This window comes from Etheostoma cragini, chromosome 21, assembly GCF_013103735.1.
Source record: "Etheostoma cragini isolate CJK2018 chromosome 21, CSU_Ecrag_1.0, whole genome shotgun sequence".
NCBI lineage: Eukaryota > Metazoa > Chordata > Actinopteri > Perciformes > Percidae > Etheostoma > Etheostoma cragini.
The window spans coordinates 8286191-8309362 of record NC_048427.1 but is presented as its reverse complement, the minus strand read 5'-3'; the positions used below and the strand labels follow the sequence as shown (position 1 = coordinate 8309362).

The following is a 23172-nucleotide window of genomic DNA, read 5'->3' as shown; positions in this document are numbered from 1 at the left end:
ACCCTTCTCCCCAACGCTGTGGAGGAAAGCCTGGCAATGTGTCTGCATTTTAATTTTTTAAACCATTGTGAGTCTGACAATGTTATAGAAGTGCAATGGTAGATCAGCGGAGAGCTCTTATAAAGACCAAGCATGTGATTTAGCAACTAAATTCCAATAGATTCCTTTCACTCTTGGCAACGTATACCAGACGCTCTCAGCACCCACATTTGCCTTATATCATTAGACCCTGAAACACACCGCATGGTTCAGATTCTCATTTTGATCCGGAATTGGCCGCAACTACTGATTTTCAAGATCTTGGAGAGTGTAAGCTTTGTTCCGTGCAAAAGCGTGCATGTCACTGCGAACAGTCGCCACATGATATCTTGTGGTGTGCAGCAGGTTTAGCATGCAAATCTCTTGGCTCCCAACTGAGCCTGGAAGATGTCGGAGCCCTCATGATTTGAACTCTATTTAAACTTGTATGTTATCCTGTAGTTGTAGCTGGTTTATGATTGGAAGAAACTAAGCCATTAAAAGTGTTGCGCCATACAAGCCACAATGCACTTGTGGTGCTTTTGTCAAAATGCCTTTCCACAACCTGAGAGACGTAAATACCAATGTTGGACATTGTTGCTCAGTAGGTTTTAAGGGCAACATGAATTTAATGCTTAGTTAAAGTTTGAATATGCTGGGGAAAAAGGTGGAAAAAGAAGTACCTTTCCTTGTTGACTCAGGATGACAAAGTCCCTCAGCCTTGCTTGAAGCTGTAAGCCACCTGCGTTAAAAAACTGTTATTTTAAAGATCTTTTTCATTTCAAACGAGAAACCTTAATTTAAACTCTTTGATGTAATGAACATGCACATCTATGTATCTGGGTCAAACGTTAACCTACTAATTCCTGATAGAGACAAATCTCTTTCATGATGTAACAAGCAAACGTTTGCTCGTGTGTGAAGCTGTCTTGGTTGGTTATTCATCACTTTGAAGATTTTTTTTACGGTGCGCCCGCTCCTTGTGGAATACATGGCCCACTTTTTTTCTGCGCAGAGGATTTGTATGTGTCTAGTGTGTGCTTTGTACTCTGTTATTTATTTATTTTTATTTTTTGCACTGTCTTTGTGCATCTCTATTTTCATGGCAAGACAGAGACATTTTCCACTTGGTCACAATCTGATGACAATGTGAAAACTGAGTCCCAGTTGTACGGTTGATGTTAGATGCTTTCCACAAGGTTAGCTGTGAATTATAAGATAAAGAAAGGTGTGAGCTATTACTAAAGAACTACGCGAGCAAGGCTTTAAGGTTGTCTGGAAAAAAAGATCTGAGAGAGTTTTGAAGAGAAACAAGGGTCAGTAAGGAGGAGGAATAATTTCCTTAAAATGAATCACTTTGGTTTTGTATATACCAAAGACAGCTACCACAATCAGATACCACTGCAAACAATATGTTATGTAATGTCTATGAACCACAAAAGGCATCGAAAGACCATAAGGAAGAGCACAAAATGCTGTGAATATGAACTCACAAATACAAACACACAGGAATGACACAAGGACTAAGTGTGAGATAAATCAAAAGATTTAGTCTTGTGTGTTTGTGTTATGAAGCCGAAGCAAACAGTGAAACGCAGGTGAACACAGGAAAGCCATGTTCCAGAGGCAGATCTGCAGTGCTGAGTGGAATCTGTTCACAGACTGTCTGTGTCTGACGATGCATTTGGTTGCTTGTCATAGTTTTAGTAAATTTTTTGAGTTAAAATTAAGAAAGCTACATGACAATGAACACACACCTTGCTGTTTTCTCTCACAACCTGTTTGAAATTCAGTTACTTTGACAGGATTTTGGTTTGGCCCTCACAAGGTTAAGAATTTTGGATCAGGACCTTATTTTTAGGGCCAAGGTGATGGAATTAAAGCATTTACAAGAGAAAAAAGAAAAATGTGTGTGTGTGTGTGTGTGTGTGTGTGTGTGTGTGTTTGTGTGTGTGTGTGTGTGTGTGTGTGTGTTTGTGTGTGTGTTTGTGTGTGTGTGCCCAGTGCCTCAAAAGCAACATGGCATCTACTCACACTGAACAAGGTCATAACTAAGTTAATAACCACATTTACGATCACAACCAGTCTCTCACAATGATTCTAGTGCAGGAAAGATTGGGGGATATTCGTATGTCATTTATATCAATTTTAGCATAATAGTATTACATGTAAGGCATTACAGAGTTACAGAAGAAATACAAATCCTTATAGGAGTAATATAATAGACTCTTAGGAGATATAAAGAACAATGAAAGCTGCAATCAGCGTCAGACAGGACCTCGCAGCATTGGACGGGCCCTCGCACCTCTGTGTGGCGGTTACGTAAAACAGTTTATGATTTCGGAAAGGAGGAGTGGCTAGAGCATAGGGGGCGGAGCAAAACATCACCGATGGGGAATGGGAACTATGTCCTGGGGTCAATGATGCATCCCACAATAATCTGGTCCATTAGTTATAAAGGGCGCATGGTTAAATCATAGGGGGCGTGGGCAAAATAACACCCCAAATCCAAAGTGTTTTTTTCATAATATGGGCATTTTAAGCCTCTTAAGCCCATCAAAAATGCAACTCATTGTGCCTAATAATAATAATAATAATAATAATAATGATAATAATAATGTTAACAATAGTTCCTTCAGTTTCAAGAGGGCCTTTGTTGGCACTCGGTCCCTGATGAAGTCTCTGTAAACTCATGATGGAGCAGCACACTCACAGTAGCTAGATCCCTGTAAGTGTACACAGAAGTAATACAGCGATAATTGATAGGCAATGAGAATGGGCAGGTAGCCAGACTGACATTGGGGTTTGTGTTGGACATGCCAAAAGGGGTTGACACTGCCATTTGCTGTCTCACGCCCCGGGGGACACGGGGACTTCCATTTCTTTTTAATGAGTGCTACAGATAGTCTTAAAGACACATCACTGTGCAGGAAAACAGTCACTGACAAGTGGCGGACACCAACCAAATGACCCACTCTAGGAAAGATATAGGCAGTTAGTTCAAACTACTGCCCACATTTACTTTTTGGTTTCTACTACAGCAGACGGAATATCTTGTGATATGTTATTGTTCTTAAGTTTGAATGGAAATGACAAGTTGCGAATGTAATACCCTGACAAAAAAACTGCTTATGACCTTTGTGTTGCTTTGTGTTGACACACCGCAGTACCTTCACTTCCTTCAGTTTTAATACTCAAATATCAGAATGCAAACTGCCAATGAACTTACAAAAGCAATTATTTTCCTCAAATTAATCCACGCTTTTCATGGTTCAGTTACAGGAACTTGTACACGAAAGGTGTGTTAATTGCAGTCTCAGTTCATTCAACAGTGGTTGCTTAATAATTCTTATTCAGTATTTAATTCTGATCCATAGAAACAAGCAGACAAAAAATACAAATTAGTGACACAGTGACACCATTGGTTTGTTGAGTAAAACCAGAAAAAATGTATTAAACTGAAAACTCAATGTGCTCAGAGAGCAAAGATAAAATATTGCACTGCCTTTGTCCTGTCCGCTGCTACCTTACTCCATAAATACTCCAAAGAGCGTTGCTGAAGTTCCTTGCTATAAAACTATACAGAGTTAAGGATGTAGCACTCTAAGTCCGAAAATCCATCCACGCTCTCTTCTCCTTCCTCCTTCCTTTGCCTTTATTCTTACTTCCTTTTCTTTTCACCCCCTTCTTTACCCCATCTCCCTCCCTTGCCTACCACCGTTTACTGTGTGCAGCTACAAAGCTTAACTAACTGGCAAATGACTGCCTCATATTGCTTGCTTATCTACAGGATAAGCTGGGAGGTTATTTCCATGCTATAAGGGTTATAAACCCTCACAAACTATGGCCCTTACTTTTTTGTTTTCAATTTCTACACTCAATTCACTGCCTGCATGTTTTGTGTCTCTCGTGCCTGAAAATGTAATAAATTGTTACACCGCGGTGATTGGAAAAGGGATGAGATGGTAACACACACTAGGTAGAGAAACATATGAGTGTGACTGCATCTCCTTATTGCTAACGTGTACTTTTAGAGTTTAAAAAAAACCTATGGAGCAAAACTGGAGCTGCCAATGGTGAGAGAGGCAGTCAGGGATACAGATGAAAAAAAAAGAAGAGACACATGAGGAGAAAAGAGGACTTGTTAAATAAAGTGGAGCACACTAGCAAAAAGGAATGATCTGATGAAAATGAATGAATTATTTACATTTCTGATGGGATGGGAATATTGGACCTATTGAGAATAAGATGGGACAAAAGAAGATCAGCTGCACATGGAATCTGTCCAGCATATTGTCTGTGCTGCCATAGAAGATTTTACAGAAAGAGAAGTAACAAGATACAGGTAAGACACGTGACAAATTCAAATGAATAGAGTAGATATGCTGATGACAACCTGACGATAACAATGATAACCTTTAGCAGGTTGTGGCTAGTTTTGATCTCAACCAGTGAGTTTAAAAACACAGAGGAACAAGACCACAACCATGCTAGCAGCCCTGTGAATGTACTCAGGCACAATAGTGATTGAGCTAAATTCTAACATCAGCATGTTTACATGCTCACAATGGCAATGTTAAGATGCTAATGTTCAAAAGCTATGTTTGCCATGTTTTTCTAATTTAGTCTTGCCTGATGCTAACATTTACAAATTAGCAGGCAATGAAAACTGCAGCTTAGGTTGATGGGTAAGTATTGGACAGATTGACAAACAACCCAAGTCATTTATATTTATCCTCTCGAGGAATTCAACATCTGCAGCAAAGTTCACGGCAATCTGCCAATCTCCCAATAGGCTCTAACACAGGCCATCTGTAGTAACCCTATACGCATGTACATGCCTGCAACCTGCTCCCTCTTTGGCAGTTGTGTTTACTGACTAGCCCATTTTCTGTACATCGTACAGGTTTGTTTGTTTTGCAGTTTCCTGTAACATTTCATCAGTGACAAACTGTTTGAAATACATGTATGGTGTCCAGTCAAACCTGTCCTCTGTGTCTTCCTCAAAACAATCAATCTATCAATCAAGTTTATTTGTATAGCCCTTTACAATAGCCATAAACGTTACCAAAGGTGCTTTACAAAAAAGCCATTAAACAATACATAACACATATACAAAACATACAGATACAATTAAAAGTGCTGTAGTGGTGCAGCGCTGCAGGACATTAAAAGCCTTCCAGAAATTCAAAGAAAGGAGCAGACAGAAGGAGGACACCTAAGAGACAGTATCGCCCTAGTCAGAATTAAACGCTAATTTAAAAAAGTGGGTCTTAAGCTTCGTTTTAAAAAGGCTGGGATCAGTAGTGGTGCGAATGTCAGTCAATGAAAACAGGCAATGAAATCGACAGATGGAGCTGGATTTTGTATTTTTTGCCGTCTGTATTCCTTCCTTTCTGCATTTCCCTTCACTGACTCCTTTCTGATTGTGTGCTGAATTGTTTGACCATGCTTGTATGGGCTACACTCTCATCTTTATAGTCTTCCTCATCACTGGTATCTGAACTTCCATCATGCATGGACTTAGGAGTCCATTCCTCCTCCTCCTCCTCCCCCTCCTCCTCCTCCTCCTCGTGTTCCCCTGACTGCTCCATGTCACTTGAATTGCGATCTACTATCATGCTGATGACATTGTCAATGTACTTTCTATTTCCATCTTCCAAAAATCTAAAAATACACACATAACATATTGGTCAGCATAGCATTGTGATTGGGATTTCAGGGGGAATTGTTATTGTGAATATATTCAAAATGTATTTTTAGATGACATTTTAGTCATTATATACATGAATTAAATCATCAAAATAGTGTGTGTTTTTATTGTGGTAGGCATGATGTAGATTACATTACACAAATGTGACATGACAGTTCAGGGATAAAGCACCTTAAATAGCAGCCGTGTCAAATATGATACACACGTTTTCAACACAATGTAACTGTAATATAAATAATGAATTGTTCCATAGTTATGCGTTGTTTAAACAAAGAAGATATTTATAATCAAAAAGAGTAATAATAGAAATGTTATTCTTATCATAGCTTAATTAAAATTAGAAACTTGTTTCCTGCCAAAAGTGTATGGAGGATTTAATGACAGCAGACATATTGAAAAGGTAAAACAAAGCCTTTCCACTGCTTCTGGTGGAATGATAATCCGCTAAAGGCAGAATACATGTATCAGAGCATATACAACATTATTGATCAAGTTGATAGGATACAGGCTTCAGAAACTTGCGTAGCATATATGATACAAAAGGTTCTACAGCACATGTGAGAAATTGGCTTAAAATTGAGTAAATTAATAAAAAAGTATAGCTTACATATCAACCAAGCAAACGTGAAACTGCTAAGTAACATTGCAGAGACCTGCAGTTGGCTTCAGGCTTGATCATGAGAAATTGTGAAAAATTGTATGAACAGGAAGAAAAAATAGGAAAAAAAGGAATGACGTGGACATATTTCAAGAAGTAAGATTGAGCGTTAAAGCCGGACAGGAAGTTTGAGTGGCAGGGTCGGCAATAGAGGAATTAACCACGCTGAGGAAAAAACGCGGCTCAGCAGTTTGACAGGTTACAGAGACTCAACGAGGTACAGGAGGGAGAAGTAAGCAGAGGAGCTTGCAGCCTCAGGCTTTCTTTTATTTTCCTGGCATTTGACAAATTGGTTGGCTGGAAAGGCTTGACAGGATTGAGTACATTGATTGTAATAAAGTGCCTGGTTGTATCTGAGTGTGGCAGTAAAAAAGCACCACGGAAGAATGTTTGGACTCAATAGGCCTTTTTCATAGCGGACATTCTGTCTTGTCATAGCTGGAATAGCACAGGTGTTGCAAATAATAATAACAACAATAATAGTAATAATAATAATGAGTTTATATGATATAGCACCTTTTACTGACAAATTCACAAAGTGCTTCCCAAGCTAAGCATTGGTTTAAATACAGTGAAATCCAACAGATAATAACGAAAGGGAAAAAAGAAGATGGCTCAAGATGGTTCAAGTGTCCGAGGCAGCATGCACAACACTTGGACTCTAACTGAAAAAGCTAAATGGAATTCAGCCACTTCTAATATTATAATTTTATCCTATGGTGACATGTTTTCTGTGCGAAAGTCCCCTTACCTTGACCACCCCCCCTTATGGCTTTTAAACATCATTCTACTTCCTGAATGTCCTGTGACTGAATGAAGCTGACAAATTCAAACCCTCATGTAAATTATTGATTCAGTTTGGAATTTAGGTCTCACTGTGAGTTGCTGCCTTTTATAATCAGGTTGTCCACTGGCAAGAAAACAGTAGAGAGTTTGTTGTTTATTGCGACCTCTGATGTCTGAAGTCTGGAGAAACTGAGGATGAGGTAGTAGGTGCAACACATAGACTCACTGTACTAAATTATACTTTACAGTGTGAAAAAATGCTCATAAATAAAAGGACACATGCTTTATTTGGGGGTTAAAGACACCTCAGCTGTAAAACATAAAGAAAGAATTTTGATATGTTCTATATCTGTTATTTGACAGGACTCTTTTTAAAGAAGGGAGTTCTTGGTCTTATTGACCCCAAACACACTTTGAAGGATTAGGTCTGTAATGGGAATGCCATCAGCCATAGCCCTTATAACATACAGTATATAGAACATCAACTTTTTCCATATTTGGTGTAATAAGAAAGCTTTGAGAAAGCTTTGAGGTCATACCCATTTTGAAAAAGGTGGAGTTACCTCTTAAATACTCTACATTTAAGTAAAGAAACGAACAAGAATATTTAAAGGGAATACATTTGGTAGATGCAATTACTATCATTATTTTTCCCCACAGATCCTCCAACAATGAGGGAGTTAAGCCAATGTCAAGAAAACACAAGGGTTAAATGCATACTAATCACAAAGACACAAAGTGTTTATGTATTTGCTTTGTACAGTGGAGACAGTCGAGGAGCAGACTGTGCTGCGGCTCAATAGCAGGAAGATGTGAGTTGTATTTTTTTCCAATGACAGTTTAAACCAAAATGGCAGTGACAACATTCAAGCAACCTCCTACAATGATGTTGCGTAGTATTTAGCTGAATGTGATACTTTTCAGCATCCATCCTTGGGGCGAGTTAGTATATAAAAAATACAAAGGGTTAAAGGAACCCTTGGGGGCCCTTAATTTAGGCCCTTTGGAACAGCAATGGGAAGCCAACCAATTACTAAACACCCGCCCGAAGCAAGCTGCTGCTTGTGAAAGTGAACATGGTTCATGAGTGTCACTTTTTTCAGAGACTCCATAATAAAAACTTGTTTTTTTTTATATATAAAGAGACTCCATTCTTTTGTGTCCGCTCTGGAAAAAAAAACAGCTTAGTCAGTTGAGCTGGAGAAAAGCGATGCGATGGGTCAAAAGATCAGCTCAATGGGGGTCTCGTTTGGTTTCATATGGTGTCACTTGGGACATGAAAGGGGACAAATGTTAGAAATGTATTTCTTTTTTATTTTGCATATGAATCAATGTATTCGATTGATTTTCTACCATGCTCCATAAGGTCATTCCATCTACACCTTTAAGCTTCTATGCATCAAAATGGAAAAGCCATTACACTCCAAACCTGGAGGTTAAGAAATCTGAAGGGGTAATAGAAGAAGAAAGTAGAAAATACACATTAAATCATATTGGGTTTGTCAGACTTTCCTTTTATATTTGCTTAATTTGGTGTGAATTACTGTATGTTTACTTCTAAAAATGATCCATATTATGCAAGTAAAAACTTTTAAACTGGTCACAAGCGGTGAGGAGCGGTTACAAGCAGACATTACTTTGACTTGAATTTCACATAATCAAATCATCATTGAAATTGTTTTATGGAGCTGTGTGACATTAGGTAGCATGCTGGTTATAATACAACCACCATACCCTCATTAGTTCTCAACTTTCTAGACTGAAAATCATTCTAATACCTTTCAAATCAAAGCACAGTACCTTTATTTTCGCCTCTGCGGTCCGTTAGTTCTCATGTTACTTTGAAACTCATGCATCAAAACACGGCTGGCTTACAGTTGAACCATATTTGTAACAGGCTTTGTATCTGTGCTTTAAAGTTAAAGTCTTTTCCATTGAAATATATTGTTTACCTTGTTAAAGCTGTTACAGAGAAGTCCTCTGGATGATGCATTGAGATTGTTTAATAATTCACATTTTATTTTAGTGTTTTGTTTTGTAAACCTTGTGAAAGGTTGTGAAGCTTTTTCATTCCTTCTGTTTTGTCCCTGTACATTGTGATTTCACAAAATCTCTCCAAAACTGTGAATAAAGGCGTGACATTTCATTTAACCTCTACGCATTACCTCTGGGAGTGTGTAAGTCATTTCAAAGTACCACGCGATTTTTCTTACACTGATTAAGCTGCCTAATACACTGCTGCCCTCTAGTGTAGCTTTGTGGTTGAGCTGTTGACTCTTGCACAAGGGGGGAAAAAAATCATTGATCTATCTATTGCTATTCATTCAATAGTTTGGAAGTGAACAGACCAAAACAATTTTAAATTAATAAATGTATTTACAGATTTTTATTGTAAATTGAAAGTAATATGGGCAAATAGACATGTTACTATGAGAAACGTACTGCAAGAGACATAAAGTTAAAATACACAAACATGACTTTTTCCAGAAGTGAAATGTTTATTTCAAACTCCCGAAACTTCTACAGTTGAAAATTCACCAGCATGTCTCTTTTTCTCAATCATCATCATCATCAGTTGCCGCCTTCTTTACCTAGACTAACTTACACATCAACAGTTTAAAATGTATCAAAATCTAAAAATTCTCAGAAAAACAAGGCAACTAAATACTGTGTCATTCTTGCTTCACAATACTTTTCTTTTTTTAAAGTCATAGTTATTTAGTTGCAATCTGATATGTTTGTATGTAAAAACAATGACATGAACAGCAGCAAATCTATTAAATGTGAAAAGAAGAGACCTGACATCACAGCAAAGACAAAAATAATGTCCATTTCTCTGAAAATATACTGTTTAAATTTGTCGGTATTTGGATAACCACTTTCAGATACAACTGGCATCCCAATGCTCGAATATTATACACGGATACTGGAACAGTAAAATACGACATTAAAATACAGCTTCAACAGGACAATGATCACTCAGAGAGCCACAATATTTTTGTATCTACCTCCAATTTGTGGCTTGAGTTAAATAAATAGAAGTTAAATTTGTATGTTAAAAGGCATGTGTTAGAAGCGTGAGAGAAAAAAATAATAAAATTAAAGGTTGCCAGTGAGGGCTGAGTCCATGAGGTCATCATCTTCATTCCTCATATACATTGGACTGGGCCGCGATGGACGCTCTGAACCCAGCATGGACAAAGATGAGTCTGAAGCTAAGATGGGTGATCGGGACCAACTGTCTGCTTTTATTGGATGTGAGGATGTCCCCATGGACATTGATGACTTCTTTTTCTCTTTGTCCCTATCCCGTTCTCGGTCTCGGTCCCTCTCTCGTTCCCTCTCTTTCTGCTTTTTCTTCTCCTTCTTGTGCTTCTTGTGCTTCTCCCCTGAGCTGAGAGGAATGGAACTCATGTAGTCCTGAGGGGGAAGCGGGCGGATGGTCTGGTCGTCGTCCGAGCTGGGGCTGTTCTGGTGGGACTTCTCGGCCACTGAGCTACTGCCCGACTCGCTCTCGCTGTCGTGGTTGAGTGGGGTGTATCCTGGTGAGCGGCTGTGGCTCGGGGAGGAGCGATCATGCTTGGGAGTAGAGCCGCTGAAGAGGGGGGAAGCTTTGAGGCTAGAAATTTGGGGACGCATGGAGTCACCAGATCCATCACCAGCTTTCTGGAGGGTCACTTTAGCCTTGATGCTTGGTGAGCCACCATCAGGTTTGCTAATGATAATTTTGGCCAGACCGGTCGTACTCCCCCCTCCTGTTTTTGGGTCCAACAGCTTTTTATCCCCACTGTTCCCACCAGAAACAGACACTTTTGCCTTTGCCTCTTTATCAGACTTTTCCCGCTTATACTCGCCACTTTGGGAAGATGAGGCATGCTTGGAAGGTCCCATGTTTGAAGGTCCACTGCCAGCAACATTTCCAGTACCACCACCACCAGGAGCAGATCCTGAACTTGTTCCCCCTACTGGTGGCCCTATCTCACAACCATCCTCCCCCACTCCTCCTCCACCTACACTCTTCAGTTTGTCTATGACCGCCGTAAGAGAGGGTTTCTTGTTTCGACTGGGAGACTTCCCTTTGGCATTGGGGTTGTTTGAATTGTTCTGTCCAGCCCCTCCACCACTTCCACCCCCGCTTCCTCCACCACCACCTCCACTTCCACTACCTCCTCCTGCACCTCCTCCTCCTCCACTTCCACCACCCCCATACTGAGACTGGGAACCCCCTGAGAAGGTCATGGAACCAGAGGATGAGGAGGAGCTGGATGAAGTGGAACCTCCAGAGTTCCCACCCATTGGCTTTTGGGAACTCATGCCTCCACCAGAAGAAGACTTGGACCCTCCAGAGCTGCCACCTCCGGAGCCCATTGGCGATTTAGCCTTGGAAGAAGGAGGTGTTCCTGGAACCTGTGACTGCTGAATTTTCATAGGGGAAGACAATTTGTCACCAGAGCTACTAGAGCGGGAGTGAGATGGGGAGATGTTAGGCTTTATGTTGGGGTTCATAAGAGACCCAGGAGGCTTGCCCCCCTGAGGCTTCATCTTATTACCACTTCCAATTCCACTACTATTACCTCCAGGCCCAGATAGCCCATGTTTGGTGATTGGGGAGGATCCTGGTTTGCCAACACCCATTCCTTGGGAGGAGCCTTTTGACTGGGATGCCCCACCTCCACTCCCTATTCCTGTACTACCTGGCTTGGAGCTGTTGCTTTGTGTTGAGGAGCCTTCTTTGGACTTGATCTTCCCAGAAGATGAGTGAGAATGATGGCTTTTGCTGCTGCTCGTTCCCCCTGCTCCACCTGTGCTGCTTGTGGCTGAGCTGCTAGAGGTGTATCCACTATGGGATGAAGTTTTGCCCCCGGTTATGGTCCCTTTTGGGATCTGAATAGTGATTTTGGGAATTGGAGGTGTGGCCCCCCCGGGAGGCGTTTGTGAACGTCCTGAGCTACCAGGAGACTTGGAGCCTCCTCCACTTATGCTTCCCCCAGAGCCTGAGCCACCACTAGGAGGTGTGTATGAACGTCCCCCTGAGCTGTGAGAGGGAGACTTCCCATCAGGGTCAAGCTTTTTGCGTTTGGGAGGCTTCTCTTTAGACTTTCCCTCACTAGATGGTGTCCTGCTGCGTTTGACCTGTTTGACCTCTGTTGAACTGCTCCCCATGCCAGAACTGCTCCCTCCGCTACCCCCATTTTCATCCTTTGGTCGCATGAGTCCCTGTTGTGGTTTAACTTTGGGATCAGAATTTTTAAAATCAGCACATGCCGCTGCAAGGCCCATTATTAGGGGGCTTTGTGACCCCCCACCATGTGTGTCTCCCATATCAGGACCTTGCCCCAGAAGGGGTTTACCACCACCACCTCCAAAAACTATCCCCATATCAAAAGGGTCCTTCAGTGACGGCTCTGGGGTACTCTGCCCATGTGGAGTGGGATTCTGTGGTGTTCCTGATGGGGTGTTTTGCTGGCTACTTCCCCCAAAACCCTTAACCAGGTCCATGTCTCCATCTGCACTTGGAGAGCTGTCATCAAAGTAGTTCTGAGAGAAGCCATGGCCTGAGTTTAGGAGGTCAGGGTTGAAGTCAGCAGCATCAGGAAAGAAGTTGGTGGAAGAAGAATCACTGGTGGGCGTGGCAGCAGTTGCAGCTGCCTCAGCAATCAGGTCAGCAGCATCAGTAAAAGGATTCTCATTGCTGTTGGTGTTAAAAATGTCAGCTGAGTCAAACACTGCGCTGCCCTGCCCGGAGCTGGAGGAGTCACGGATTGGAGTACCTAGGGGGCCTCCATCCTCCCCACCACTGCCCATAGCATGCTGCCCATGGCTCCCACCACTGCTTTTGCCTGTCTGCTCGGGCAAATCTGACAAGATTTCTGTGATATCAGGTCCGATGCTATCAGAGCTAGAGAGGCGGACCATACGAGGTGGTACAACACCTGGTGGTTGCTGTTGCTGAGACTGGACATGAGACTGTGAATAAGGTATGCTGGGGCCAGAGGGCGGTGTTCCACATTGGCTAGGTGCCGGAGTGATGCTATGGGGCGTGTCTAGGCCATCACCAGTCAGGTTAACATCAAAGATAGAATTTTGAGATGCGTCCACATCCATAGAGAGGAGTTCACGGTGGAAGTCATCCTCATGCGAGACTTGATGGTGGTGCTGCGACATTGAAGATCCCGGTTGTGATTTTATGCCTAAACCACCACCTCCACCACTTGCAGCAGTTCCAGGCATCATGCCACCCTTTTCTGTCCCCCTTGGGCGCTTCTTCTTCCCTTTTGTGTTAACCCCAGAGCATGTTCCACCCATGCTCTCAGTACGTGGGGAGCCAGATGAAGAATTCTGCCTCTCTAATGGACTAGAACCATACAGAGTGGCAAAATCTTGTGTGGGGTTGTCTTTCAATAAGTTCATCAACATAGGATGACTCTTGGTGTTGCTGGCAGGAGAGGATGTTGGGGGTGGAGTTTGGTGGGGTTGTGGTGCATTCTGGGAGCTGGGACTTGAGCCCACACTTCCAGTTATTTGTAAAAGACTTGTCAGTATGGGATTCTGAGTGACTTTGTTGTAGTCATCTGAATGGCCTTGACCAGTCTGCTGTTGTTGCTGCAACTGTTGCTGGCCAGCCACCCCTCCTTGAGTTAGGCAATCTCCTCCTTGGGCTTGCCTCTCTGTTCTGGAAACCCCAAACAGAGAATTAATTGCACCTCCAAAATTAGGTCCACCAGGGGGTCCTCCTCCGGTAGGTGTGTTGCCCCCTGTGAGCCCAGGCAGTCCCATAGGGTTAGTTGCATCGCCTGTTGCCATGTTGTAGGTAGGACTACCAGAAGGCGGCAGGTTATTCTTCACCATGATCTCCACTGTCTGTGCAATTAGTGAGAGGGCTGGAGTGTCTGCCTGGATGGTCTCAGCTTTCCTCCGAATGGCTCGCATGGTTACAGGTATGGACATGCATCTATGGGGGAAGGAATTAATTACCATACAAAAACATACTAGCCACAATTATGCATTCAGAAGGAATTAAACTCACCTCTGGACCACTTTGGTGATGAATTCATCAGTGCAGATCAGAGCATCCGACAGTCCTTTATATAACTTGCAGGATACCTGTCTGGAGTCAATCACCTCCATTACCACTAGAAGAAGGAGGTCAGGTAGAACAAAGGACTCAGAAAGCTGAAGATTTAGCAACAGATTCCACAAGTTATACATTGTGGCGTCATTATTAGCCAAGGATAATGTAAGTAATAATAGCATGCTGGATTAAAGAGATTTAGTAAAAGTGATGCTCACCACAGACTAATGACTCATTGACCGGATGCTGGAAAGAGACGCTGAAACTCGAGTCGGTAAGAGGACATACTTCAAACTGCAGCAGACCTGCACTGTCTGAGGGAACACGGGCAAAAATGCTACACTTTTATACATCAAATGTACTAAAATAAAAGAGTACATGTTGTTGATTGACCAAACACAGTAAATTATGGGGTAGCTACTTACCTTCTTTGATGGAAGTTTGTTTCACACAGCTGCCAATCAAGGTGTTATAGGCTGCCTGGTGCCGGATGATATCCAACAAGAGTGGCACTTGTGCTGGGTGGCGGAAGGGGATCTTGGACACCAGTGCTCCTTGAAGAGAGTGACCGTCTTGCAATGGGGCATCACCGTTCAAGAAGTAACAGTGATGCTGATCTGGCAACACCTGTGAAAGCATAAATACAGCAGTTTTATTACACTAAACGTATTTCTGTAGATTAACAATCTACGATCTCTGTATTGGCCTATGTCACACTTCTGGAACGCGGCATAGAGAATCAGAACTTCCGGACAACAGTCCCTTTCTCCATACAGATTTAGATTACCAGCCATAATGTCTAAACCATCCGAGACTGACAACGAGTTACGTGGTTGTGAAACGAAAATTTCTGCTCCTAAAGAAGCTAGAAGTCTGTATGAAATCAACCTTGTTTACAGAAAAACATGTTTATTCAAGATCTTGTGGAGAAAACTACACCACCCACAATCCTAAGCGTAACAGCAACATCTCTTATTGGTCCAGCTCAGTTACCATAGAAACGCTTACCGTACCTGCAAAAATACTAATGCCTAGAGCAAGCTTCTACCATTGAAATGATAGTTTTGCTACACGGTCTTGTACCTTTTTCAAAATGTCTCTCTTGGCCTCCGCCACTGTAAAAAGCAAACCAAAAGAGCCGTATCCCCACTCAGGGTCGTTCTTCCGGTCTTCAATTGTTGTGTGAGATAGGCCTATGGGCTATGTAACTTTAATCTAACTAATCAATGTTTTCCTTTACAAACTACAGACCATGAATGTAGCAGTTACTCATGAGCCGCAAAGAGACATCTAAAACAAGTTGGCAAAGGGACATACAGATGTTGTAGATCATAACATGTCAAACAAAAAAGCCTAAAAATAGAGCAATTCCAAATGAATAAAAAGGCAAGAAGATATATCAATGTGGAGTACTGAGTGTGTCTGCTCACAGAATAGAAGTGCATGTTGTGAGATGGTAGCGGCGTGGAGCTGCCCTCCTCAAGGAGCTGACGTTGGCTCTGGACAATTAACTGGCAGAGAGGTGAGAGGCTGGGGGAGCTCTCAAACACTGGGATCGCTGTGTAAAAATGGAAAGAAATGAAAGTCCAAATTATCAAACAAAATGAGTATTGTCCTTTAAGTTCATATTTATGAATTATGATTTATACGCACAACTAGCATTTCCCAGCCTCTGTATAAATGACAGTGAAAAAGGCATTGGGCGGTTCATCTTGAGGAAAAAACAAGCTGGCAGGTCCACACAGTTGGAGTTGGTCACAGTGGAAAAGGAAGGTGTCCTGAAATAAACCAAAATTAAATTAAATTATATTCTCTCTCTGTTCTCTACTAGTTCATTGGTTCACTGGTGCATTTATGCACATTTAATGCATTTCTTTTGCATGCCGATACTTCTTACACCCATTTAGCGGTTGCTTATTGCAGGATTTAAGAAAAAAAGGGAGGTACACTTTCTTACCCCTTGTTATCCACTGGGTGGGATCCAGCGATGAGTGGGGCGATTGGGAGCTTGCAGACGGCAGAGGTTCCCTCGATTGTCACAGAAACACTGACACCCAGAGACCGTGGAACTGCAAAGATTATCCAGTGTGCACACAAGGATAGTTATATCCTTAGCAAATCATATAGCCAGTGGCTGGTGTCTGAAGTACATTTGTGAATTCATCCACTTTCTCTATGGACTTACCATTTCCGTCTGGTAAGTTGAGCTGTGTGCCTGGTCCCTCCTCAAATATGTCATAAGGGGACACGTAACACTGAAGAGAAACAAGATGGCCACCACTCCTGGCTGTCAGCAAGCCCACACTGCCATGAAGAATAGTCTCCACTGCATTAGCATTGGTTGCTAACCTAGAAAATACACATCAGTCAAAGGTTATTGCATTACAAAAGATGCTAAAATTAGGCTTTTACTCCAAATTACAAATTTATACTACCCGTTAATTGTATAATTTATCAAGTTACAATTTGGTAATACAGTATTACACACACTCCAAAATCAGCAATTGTGCCAGAAATTTCCCACACATAGACTAAGTTGAGGCAGCGCGCCACACAATCAACACCGGCCACCATTCATTGCGTTTTGTTATTGTTTTTTTTTTTACTAAATTTAAAACACGCATTTTCTGTCACTACTTTCCCCTGCCCGACTCTATGAGTGATGACAGCTTAAAATCGAAAACGTATAATATATGTGCTAAACACTAGTAGCCTAAAGATACTAAGGGTGCTGTACAAAGTAATACAAAGTCATTTTGTGACCTCACCTAAACATGTGCATCATTTTGGTGAGATCAAGCTCCAAAGACTGTAGTGCTATATACATCTTGGTTTTCAGCTTACTGAAACACAAAGACAAAAGTAAAATAATTAGATATAACTGACACACAAACAATAATAACCATAAGTGTGTTGTATCTGTCTCTTGTAAAACAACATACTTTAAAATCAGGGTTTAGGTTGGCTTTAAGCCAACAAGTCTACTTACTTGTCCCCAGGGAGCTTGTATAGTTCAACCAGTCCCTTCAGGTGTTTGGAAAACTCTTCAAAGTTCTTTTCTCTGATGAGAAGCAGGAGAGCAGGTGGTTTAGACAGTTTTCGGACAATTTAAAGTATTTTTCACAGGGGCCTGCATCACGCCACAAAACAGAAATAAGAAATGCCGTTTCTACTTACCTTAGATGCTGAATCAGCTCAGGACAACTCTATGACCAACAAATACAAAACAAATATGCTTTTGAGGACAACGTTTTTACCAAGAATGAATTATATAACGGAAAAAGAAACTTAATTGTAATACGTGAGTGTGGAATTAATGGTAAACAATGACAACGGACTCAGCCTTATGAAGCCATATGGAAGTTACAATAAACTGACCGTTGGGTTTTCTCCCTGATGAGCCACCTTGACGTCGACTAGCTGGCCATTAGTGTCCAGCTGCACCTCCACATAAAACATGTCTGATGTGATGTAACACTCTGTCCCTGATGGGCTGAGGTGAGAGCCAAGCCTGAAAATGACAAAGAAAGTGACTTGTTTCACTTCAATCAATTTAAAAAGGTTTCTAGTGAGTACCCTTGCTGAGTGAGTATCACAATGGCTAATTACAAAGAAAATAGTACATAGAACAACAACAATTATCTGCAATCATGTCCTTTACTTGGCAAAAGGGAAAGAACTCACATGTTTTGCCGAGCGATGGATTCTAGACGATCTGTCATGGAAGGCAGAGATGAAACTGAAAAAAGAAGGCACAGGACATTTAAAAAAAAAAAAATCATATAAAAGACTATTCCAAAAAATTATTGGCCAATGTTTCTGAGTGTCTATACAAGACAAAGAAAATGTCAAGGAAAGTAGGCTGCATTTAAGTAATGCCGGTTGGTTATAAAAAATAAAATAAAATACCTTTACATTATTAGTTTGTCCTCAAACAGCTCGTCACCACTGGTACTTTTCATTCAAATGGACTAGTTTTGAAGTGCAGTTTTCAAATTTGACATGTCTATGTGGGTAGGGCTGCACGATTATGGCCAAAATGATAATCACAATTATTTTGATCAATATTGAGGTCACAATTAATTATTGATTATTTGTTGATTTTTACCCCAAAAAATGTTATTGTCACATAGGCTATTTATAACTGCTTTCAACTCCATATTATGCATCTATATTGTGCTAGAGATCTTCAACTAGTCCAGGACTAAAAAATCCTATCTCTGTGTTTTCCGGCTGAATGGCGATACACAATATATACCTCTATATTTTTTTACAAAGTGGGCAGTGTTCAGTTTAAGGTCAAAGCCTTTTTTTATTAAAACAGATTTGGATTAAGATTAAATGCAAATACATGGTTGATTGAAAATATACAGCTGCAAAAAATTATCTGAAATAAATTGCATAGGATATGTTTAAAAATACATCTCTGAGAAAGCTCCTTCCCTTGTTTTTAACAACAATAACAGACTAATTAAAAGACATAGGGAGAGAGGGGGGGTGCAATGGACTGAAGTGTATGCTACTCAGAGTGACAGCTGACTCATTATTGACATTACAGGTCAAATGGCGGGTCAGCAGAGTTACACATGTCGAGTATATGAACTGTCTGTATCGTCACTGCGTTGCATTTTTTATGAAATATGATTTTCTGGCCATGGGTCACATCTCTTGCCCAGATCCAGCAGGCTCTGTCGCACACGCTATTACTCTACGAACTAAAGTTAGTTGCATTCAATAGCTTATTCTGTGTTTTTTGTCATGGTGGCCGCAATAGCAGAGAGTTACCAGCGGAAACAGTGGTATAAATACACGTTTGCCTCTCATGTTTAACAATCTACAGCTGTGTTATAAATAATTACAACTGTGGACAAACGTCAGCAGTGTAGACCGGCGGAGCCGTCCCTCCATGTTGCAGGGTAGCTTTGTGTAACGGCAGCGGACCGGCTCCGCTGCGTGACGGCTCCGTGCTCCGCCGTCTGTCAATAACACCCAAGTCTGAATTTGTCGCGAAACGGTTGCGGCCATGACTGACAGCTGAAGTCTCGAGGACCCACAAGATCCTGCTAATTCATGTAAAATAGGAACCACAAAAACAAAACAGTTTGTTTCCAACCAGAGGAGCAGCAAGGAAACAGCGCTGTGCTGTGTTTTCAAGGTGTAGTGCAGGGAAATATGAAATTGCTTTGTTTGTGGAGAGGCAGGAGATGTGAGGACGTTAGGTACACCAATGCAACCAAAGATGTTAGTCGCACCCTTGAGCCCTATGAGCTAACAGACACTAACTAGCCCTGGTCACTGCTGTTGTCGGAAAAACGATCCGATGTATGACCGACTGCTATCTGTTACTGGATAACCTAGTGCGTTCTATGAACGCACTGACGCATTTAAAACTCGATCATACAGTTTTGATCGTGGGAAGCCCTAATCAGAATTGTGATTAAAATTCGATGAATTGTGCAACCCTATATGTGGGTGTCTTTATGTGATGTGTTTTGTATATGTGTTACATGTTTTATGTGTTATATATGTGGTGTTGTGCTATGGAAAGAAGATGTGTGGAAATGGTTATCCCTATGAGCCACTAATGACTATCTAGAATCTAGAATGGTCAACAGTTAATTTCAGTCTATGCACAGTTGAGTTTCCCTGTCTAATGATGGAAAATAACACATTCCATAGGAAAACGTTGCCCTGCTGTCCCTTGGGTTTCTGTCCTTTGAGATGACAGCCTCACCTTTCAGTGCTCTCTGTAGGGTTTCCAAGCAGGTGAGCAGGAGCTGGTGTCCTGCAGCATTCATCACACCACGTTTCTCCTGGGACACATTGTGATGTAAAACAGAGGAGTGAGATAATAGCTGAGAAAAGATAAAAGTGCTTAATCAACACGATCTAATGTTCAAGTTTGTTTTTCACTGGCTTAGTCAGCACCATATGTCAGGGATTTAAATGTCACTCCCACAGTTTCCCAGGCCCAGCAGGTAAATTATTAGAGTAAAATTAAGTGATTAATTGCTAAAAAATATTATTGAACAGGTTGGTGATGAGTCTCTCATGTGGTTACTGATGAGGGTTGTCAAATACAGCTTTCCAAGATGCATTATGGATATTATGTGCGTTCGTAGCCTTTTTCAAGGTCTTCAAGAATTACTAGTTTGAATGCAATTACTCACATAAAAAGGTACATAAGTGATTTGCTATTTTTGGTGCAGGGAAAGTGCCTTTTGCCTAGCATCTGAGAAGCATCCAGTTTTTCAAAGCCCAACAAGGAGAAGTGACACCAAGTCAACAGGCACACGTCTAATGGTTCCAGACCCTCAAGAAATTCTCTATATTGAATTCTGTTTTATATTAAAGAGGGGGTTTGTAAATTCAACTGATTTCCTTTTAGAGAAGGATGTGTCTGTCTTACCATGGCCTGACGCACAACTTTGCAGGTCTCCTGCCATGGCCGTGAAGCATTGTGTTTGGCATGAAGCTTCTCCAGCAAAGCAACCATGCGACTCTGCTTCTCTGACTCTGAAAAAAGATGAAAGATAATCTGAAAGCTAATGTCTGTAAAAGATGTTTTAATGACATTTCAGCCTCAACACACTGATTCCATCTCAGTCCTAAACAATTGTCACTAACAATGGGTAGTGATCTAGGTGCCTGGCTAAATGAGAGGTCTCCCATATGTTCATTTCACTTTGCTTTTCAGCACATGTAAAGGACAACCCGAATACCATGTCACGCAAACTATTAATCATTGCATTTGACGTTCACAATTCTTCAACATCCTCCAAACAACAGAAAATCTAATATCATATGATAAAATAATTGTTGTTACTGAGTGACAGCCATTCATCATCCATAGCACTTTTTTACTATTGAAACAAAAATAAACAAGCAAACTAGTAACCAACAATCGCATAACAAATATATGTACGTAATATATTGACATGAAGAAGTGTATACAGTGTTTGTTGGTACATTCAACTGCAGAACGTAGGGGTGGGAATCACCAGAATGTTCATTCAAATAATGTCAACATCTGTTTTATCTAAAGAGATACATTTCTCTGTTCTTCTCACTTCAATTTTATTGCTGCAAAATGGGAGCGTCAAGCAGACAAACTGACCAACACATATATAATATTAGATTGATACTTGGCATCTGTATATCGATATAGTATTGACACAGAAAATATCCTGGTACTATGCTGTATCAATATTTTCCCCACCTTTACTAGACAAAATACTTCAGCTGCCAGCAGGTATACAACAAACTACATTATCCACAATGATCATTAAGTAGAATTAACACCTCTCTGAAAAAGGTTTCAACAAAAACTTAACACATGAAGGGTGGATTTGATGAAAGACTGTTGTATCACACTGTATTAGTCTTATCTAGTTGTATCTTGTTAACTGTGTTTACATGGATAATCAGCTCAGAACATGTTGGTTACTTGCTTTTATATTTTTGCTTTGTGATAATAGAATTTGGTCAACATACTGGAATTGAGAGCATGAATCCCTGTTCAGTGAATCCAAACTACACATTTTAGGTTTTAACAGTTAAGTAACGTAAATTAAGGGTAGCTATGATCAACAATAATTCATGACAGTTAAATTTGTATGTAAGAGGGCTCAACCAAAACAAATAGGTCAAAGTACAAGAGTTTCTCTGAGTTTCCTATCGATAACTACATAGCTAAGGTCTCCATTAGTTACATTTCTGTTTTGTATTTCTTCGGCATCAATAGGGCTTGCCAATTAATAAAACACGAAAAACAAAACAAAAAAAAAAAAAACGCTTTATGACGTCCAAAAAACTATCACTCTAGCAGTCTGGTCATAACGACATATGGTGTCAACAAAACAGATGCTAATGTTTTGGTTATCATACCCTGTCATTATAAGCTAGCTACTACTAGCTAGGTTACATTGCTAAAGCTTTGTTAGCGTTAGTTCGTATTAGATATGTGAGTCGACTTGCATTCTTTGTTCAACACTTAACTAGCTACGTTACTCGTCAAAATAAGCCACACTAGTTTAGTGCAAATATATAACTTTCCCTCCTTTGTGTCCCAAAATTTAGCTAGTGTTTCTACAAAGTTGATGTTACCGAATTGCTAATTATTGCTAAATATTTGTTCACAACAAGAAGCTAGCTGCTAGCTACTTTAACAAACATGACACCCTGCCCAGTGCCATAAACTTGCGTTTCACGAGTGTAATATATTGACTTTTTTGGCTACACAAGAGCTGTAAGTTCACATACTTTTTATGTCAAAACATACATAAAAATCCTGACGTTACAGTGTCGGTTAGCTAGCTAGGTTTAATGTTAACGTTAGCTGTTAGCCTGTCCAGCAGCCAGATAATTACGCTATAACAACAATCAGTAACAACATTAAAGCACGGGTGACATTCTTACCTGTTACCTCTTCGAATTTGATCCGATCTGCATGATTCTGGTTCCCTGCTTGCTGAACAGAGAGAGAAAGTTCTCTCGCAGGGCTGCCGCTCTGCATAGAAACACCAGGCCCCGCCGCCATTGTGCCCCACTTTCCGTTTCCCCGCTTCGGTTTCCCAGCTTCCCCATCCGGGCTTCCGTACTGTAGCGTCGCCACACTCGTAGGAGAGTGGGAGTGACACACGCCTTTGACAGTAGCCTTCTGTAGGCCTATATGTTTGACGAACACCTTCTTTGCCTTTAGCTTCAGAATATATGTGAATAAATAAGGTACAGCTTAATAATAAAACATAATATACGTTTTCTTATTTAGCTATACCTCACTTAGCCGGACGCGCTTTTAAAAAAAGGGTTATAGACTTTAAGAGTTTTTTTTTCCGATTTAAAATGTTTCTACACTTATATCAGATTATTTATCAATATTAGCCTACCTAAGGAGAAACATGACTTTGCCTTCATTTCTAAAAT

At 40.9% G+C, this 23172-nt stretch overlaps 1 protein-coding gene across 2 annotated transcripts; it reads right to left on the bottom strand.

The window, feature by feature from the left end:
* Nucleotides 1-9649: 9649 nt before the first annotated feature.
* On the bottom strand, nucleotides 9650-22874 carry med1 (mediator complex subunit 1). 2 transcript variants are annotated; one of them, XM_034860379.1, is made up of 17 exons: nucleotides 22666-22874; nucleotides 20657-20763; nucleotides 19982-20060; nucleotides 17932-17986; nucleotides 17626-17758; nucleotides 17425-17453; nucleotides 17237-17308; nucleotides 17016-17090; nucleotides 16433-16596; nucleotides 16205-16316; nucleotides 15901-16025; nucleotides 15678-15805; nucleotides 14673-14874; nucleotides 14466-14561; nucleotides 14203-14308; nucleotides 10273-14127; nucleotides 9650-10222 (listed from the first exon to the last, which is right to left on the bottom strand). In XM_034860379.1, exons 1-16 carry the CDS (start codon nucleotides 22784-22786, stop codon nucleotides 10275-10277), a joined length of 5457 nt encoding a protein of 1818 aa, XP_034716270.1. In that variant the 5' UTR covers nucleotides 22787-22874; the 3' UTR covers nucleotides 9650-10222; nucleotides 10273-10274. The 2 variants fall into 2 exon arrangements, with proteins under 2 accessions (XP_034716270.1, XP_034716269.1); XM_034860378.1 differs by having other exon boundaries at nucleotides 9650-14127.
* Between the last annotated feature and the right edge of the window lie 298 nt (nucleotides 22875-23172).

Excerpts from the sequence above, each read along its gene's own strand:
- med1 (XM_034860378.1), bottom strand. The coding sequence starts at position 22,786 with ATGGCGGCGGGGCCTGGTGTTTCTATGCAGAGCGGCAGCCCTGCGAGA. Across the intron at positions 17,091-17,236 it reads TACAAGCTCCCTGGGGACAA|TAAGCTGAAAACCAAGATGT; the intron begins GTAAGTAGACTT and ends TTTGTGTTTCAG. Across the intron at positions 14,562-14,672 it reads ACAAACTTCCATCAAAGAAG|ACAGTGCAGGTCTGCTGCAG; the intron begins GTAAGTAGCTAC and ends GTGTTCCCTCAG.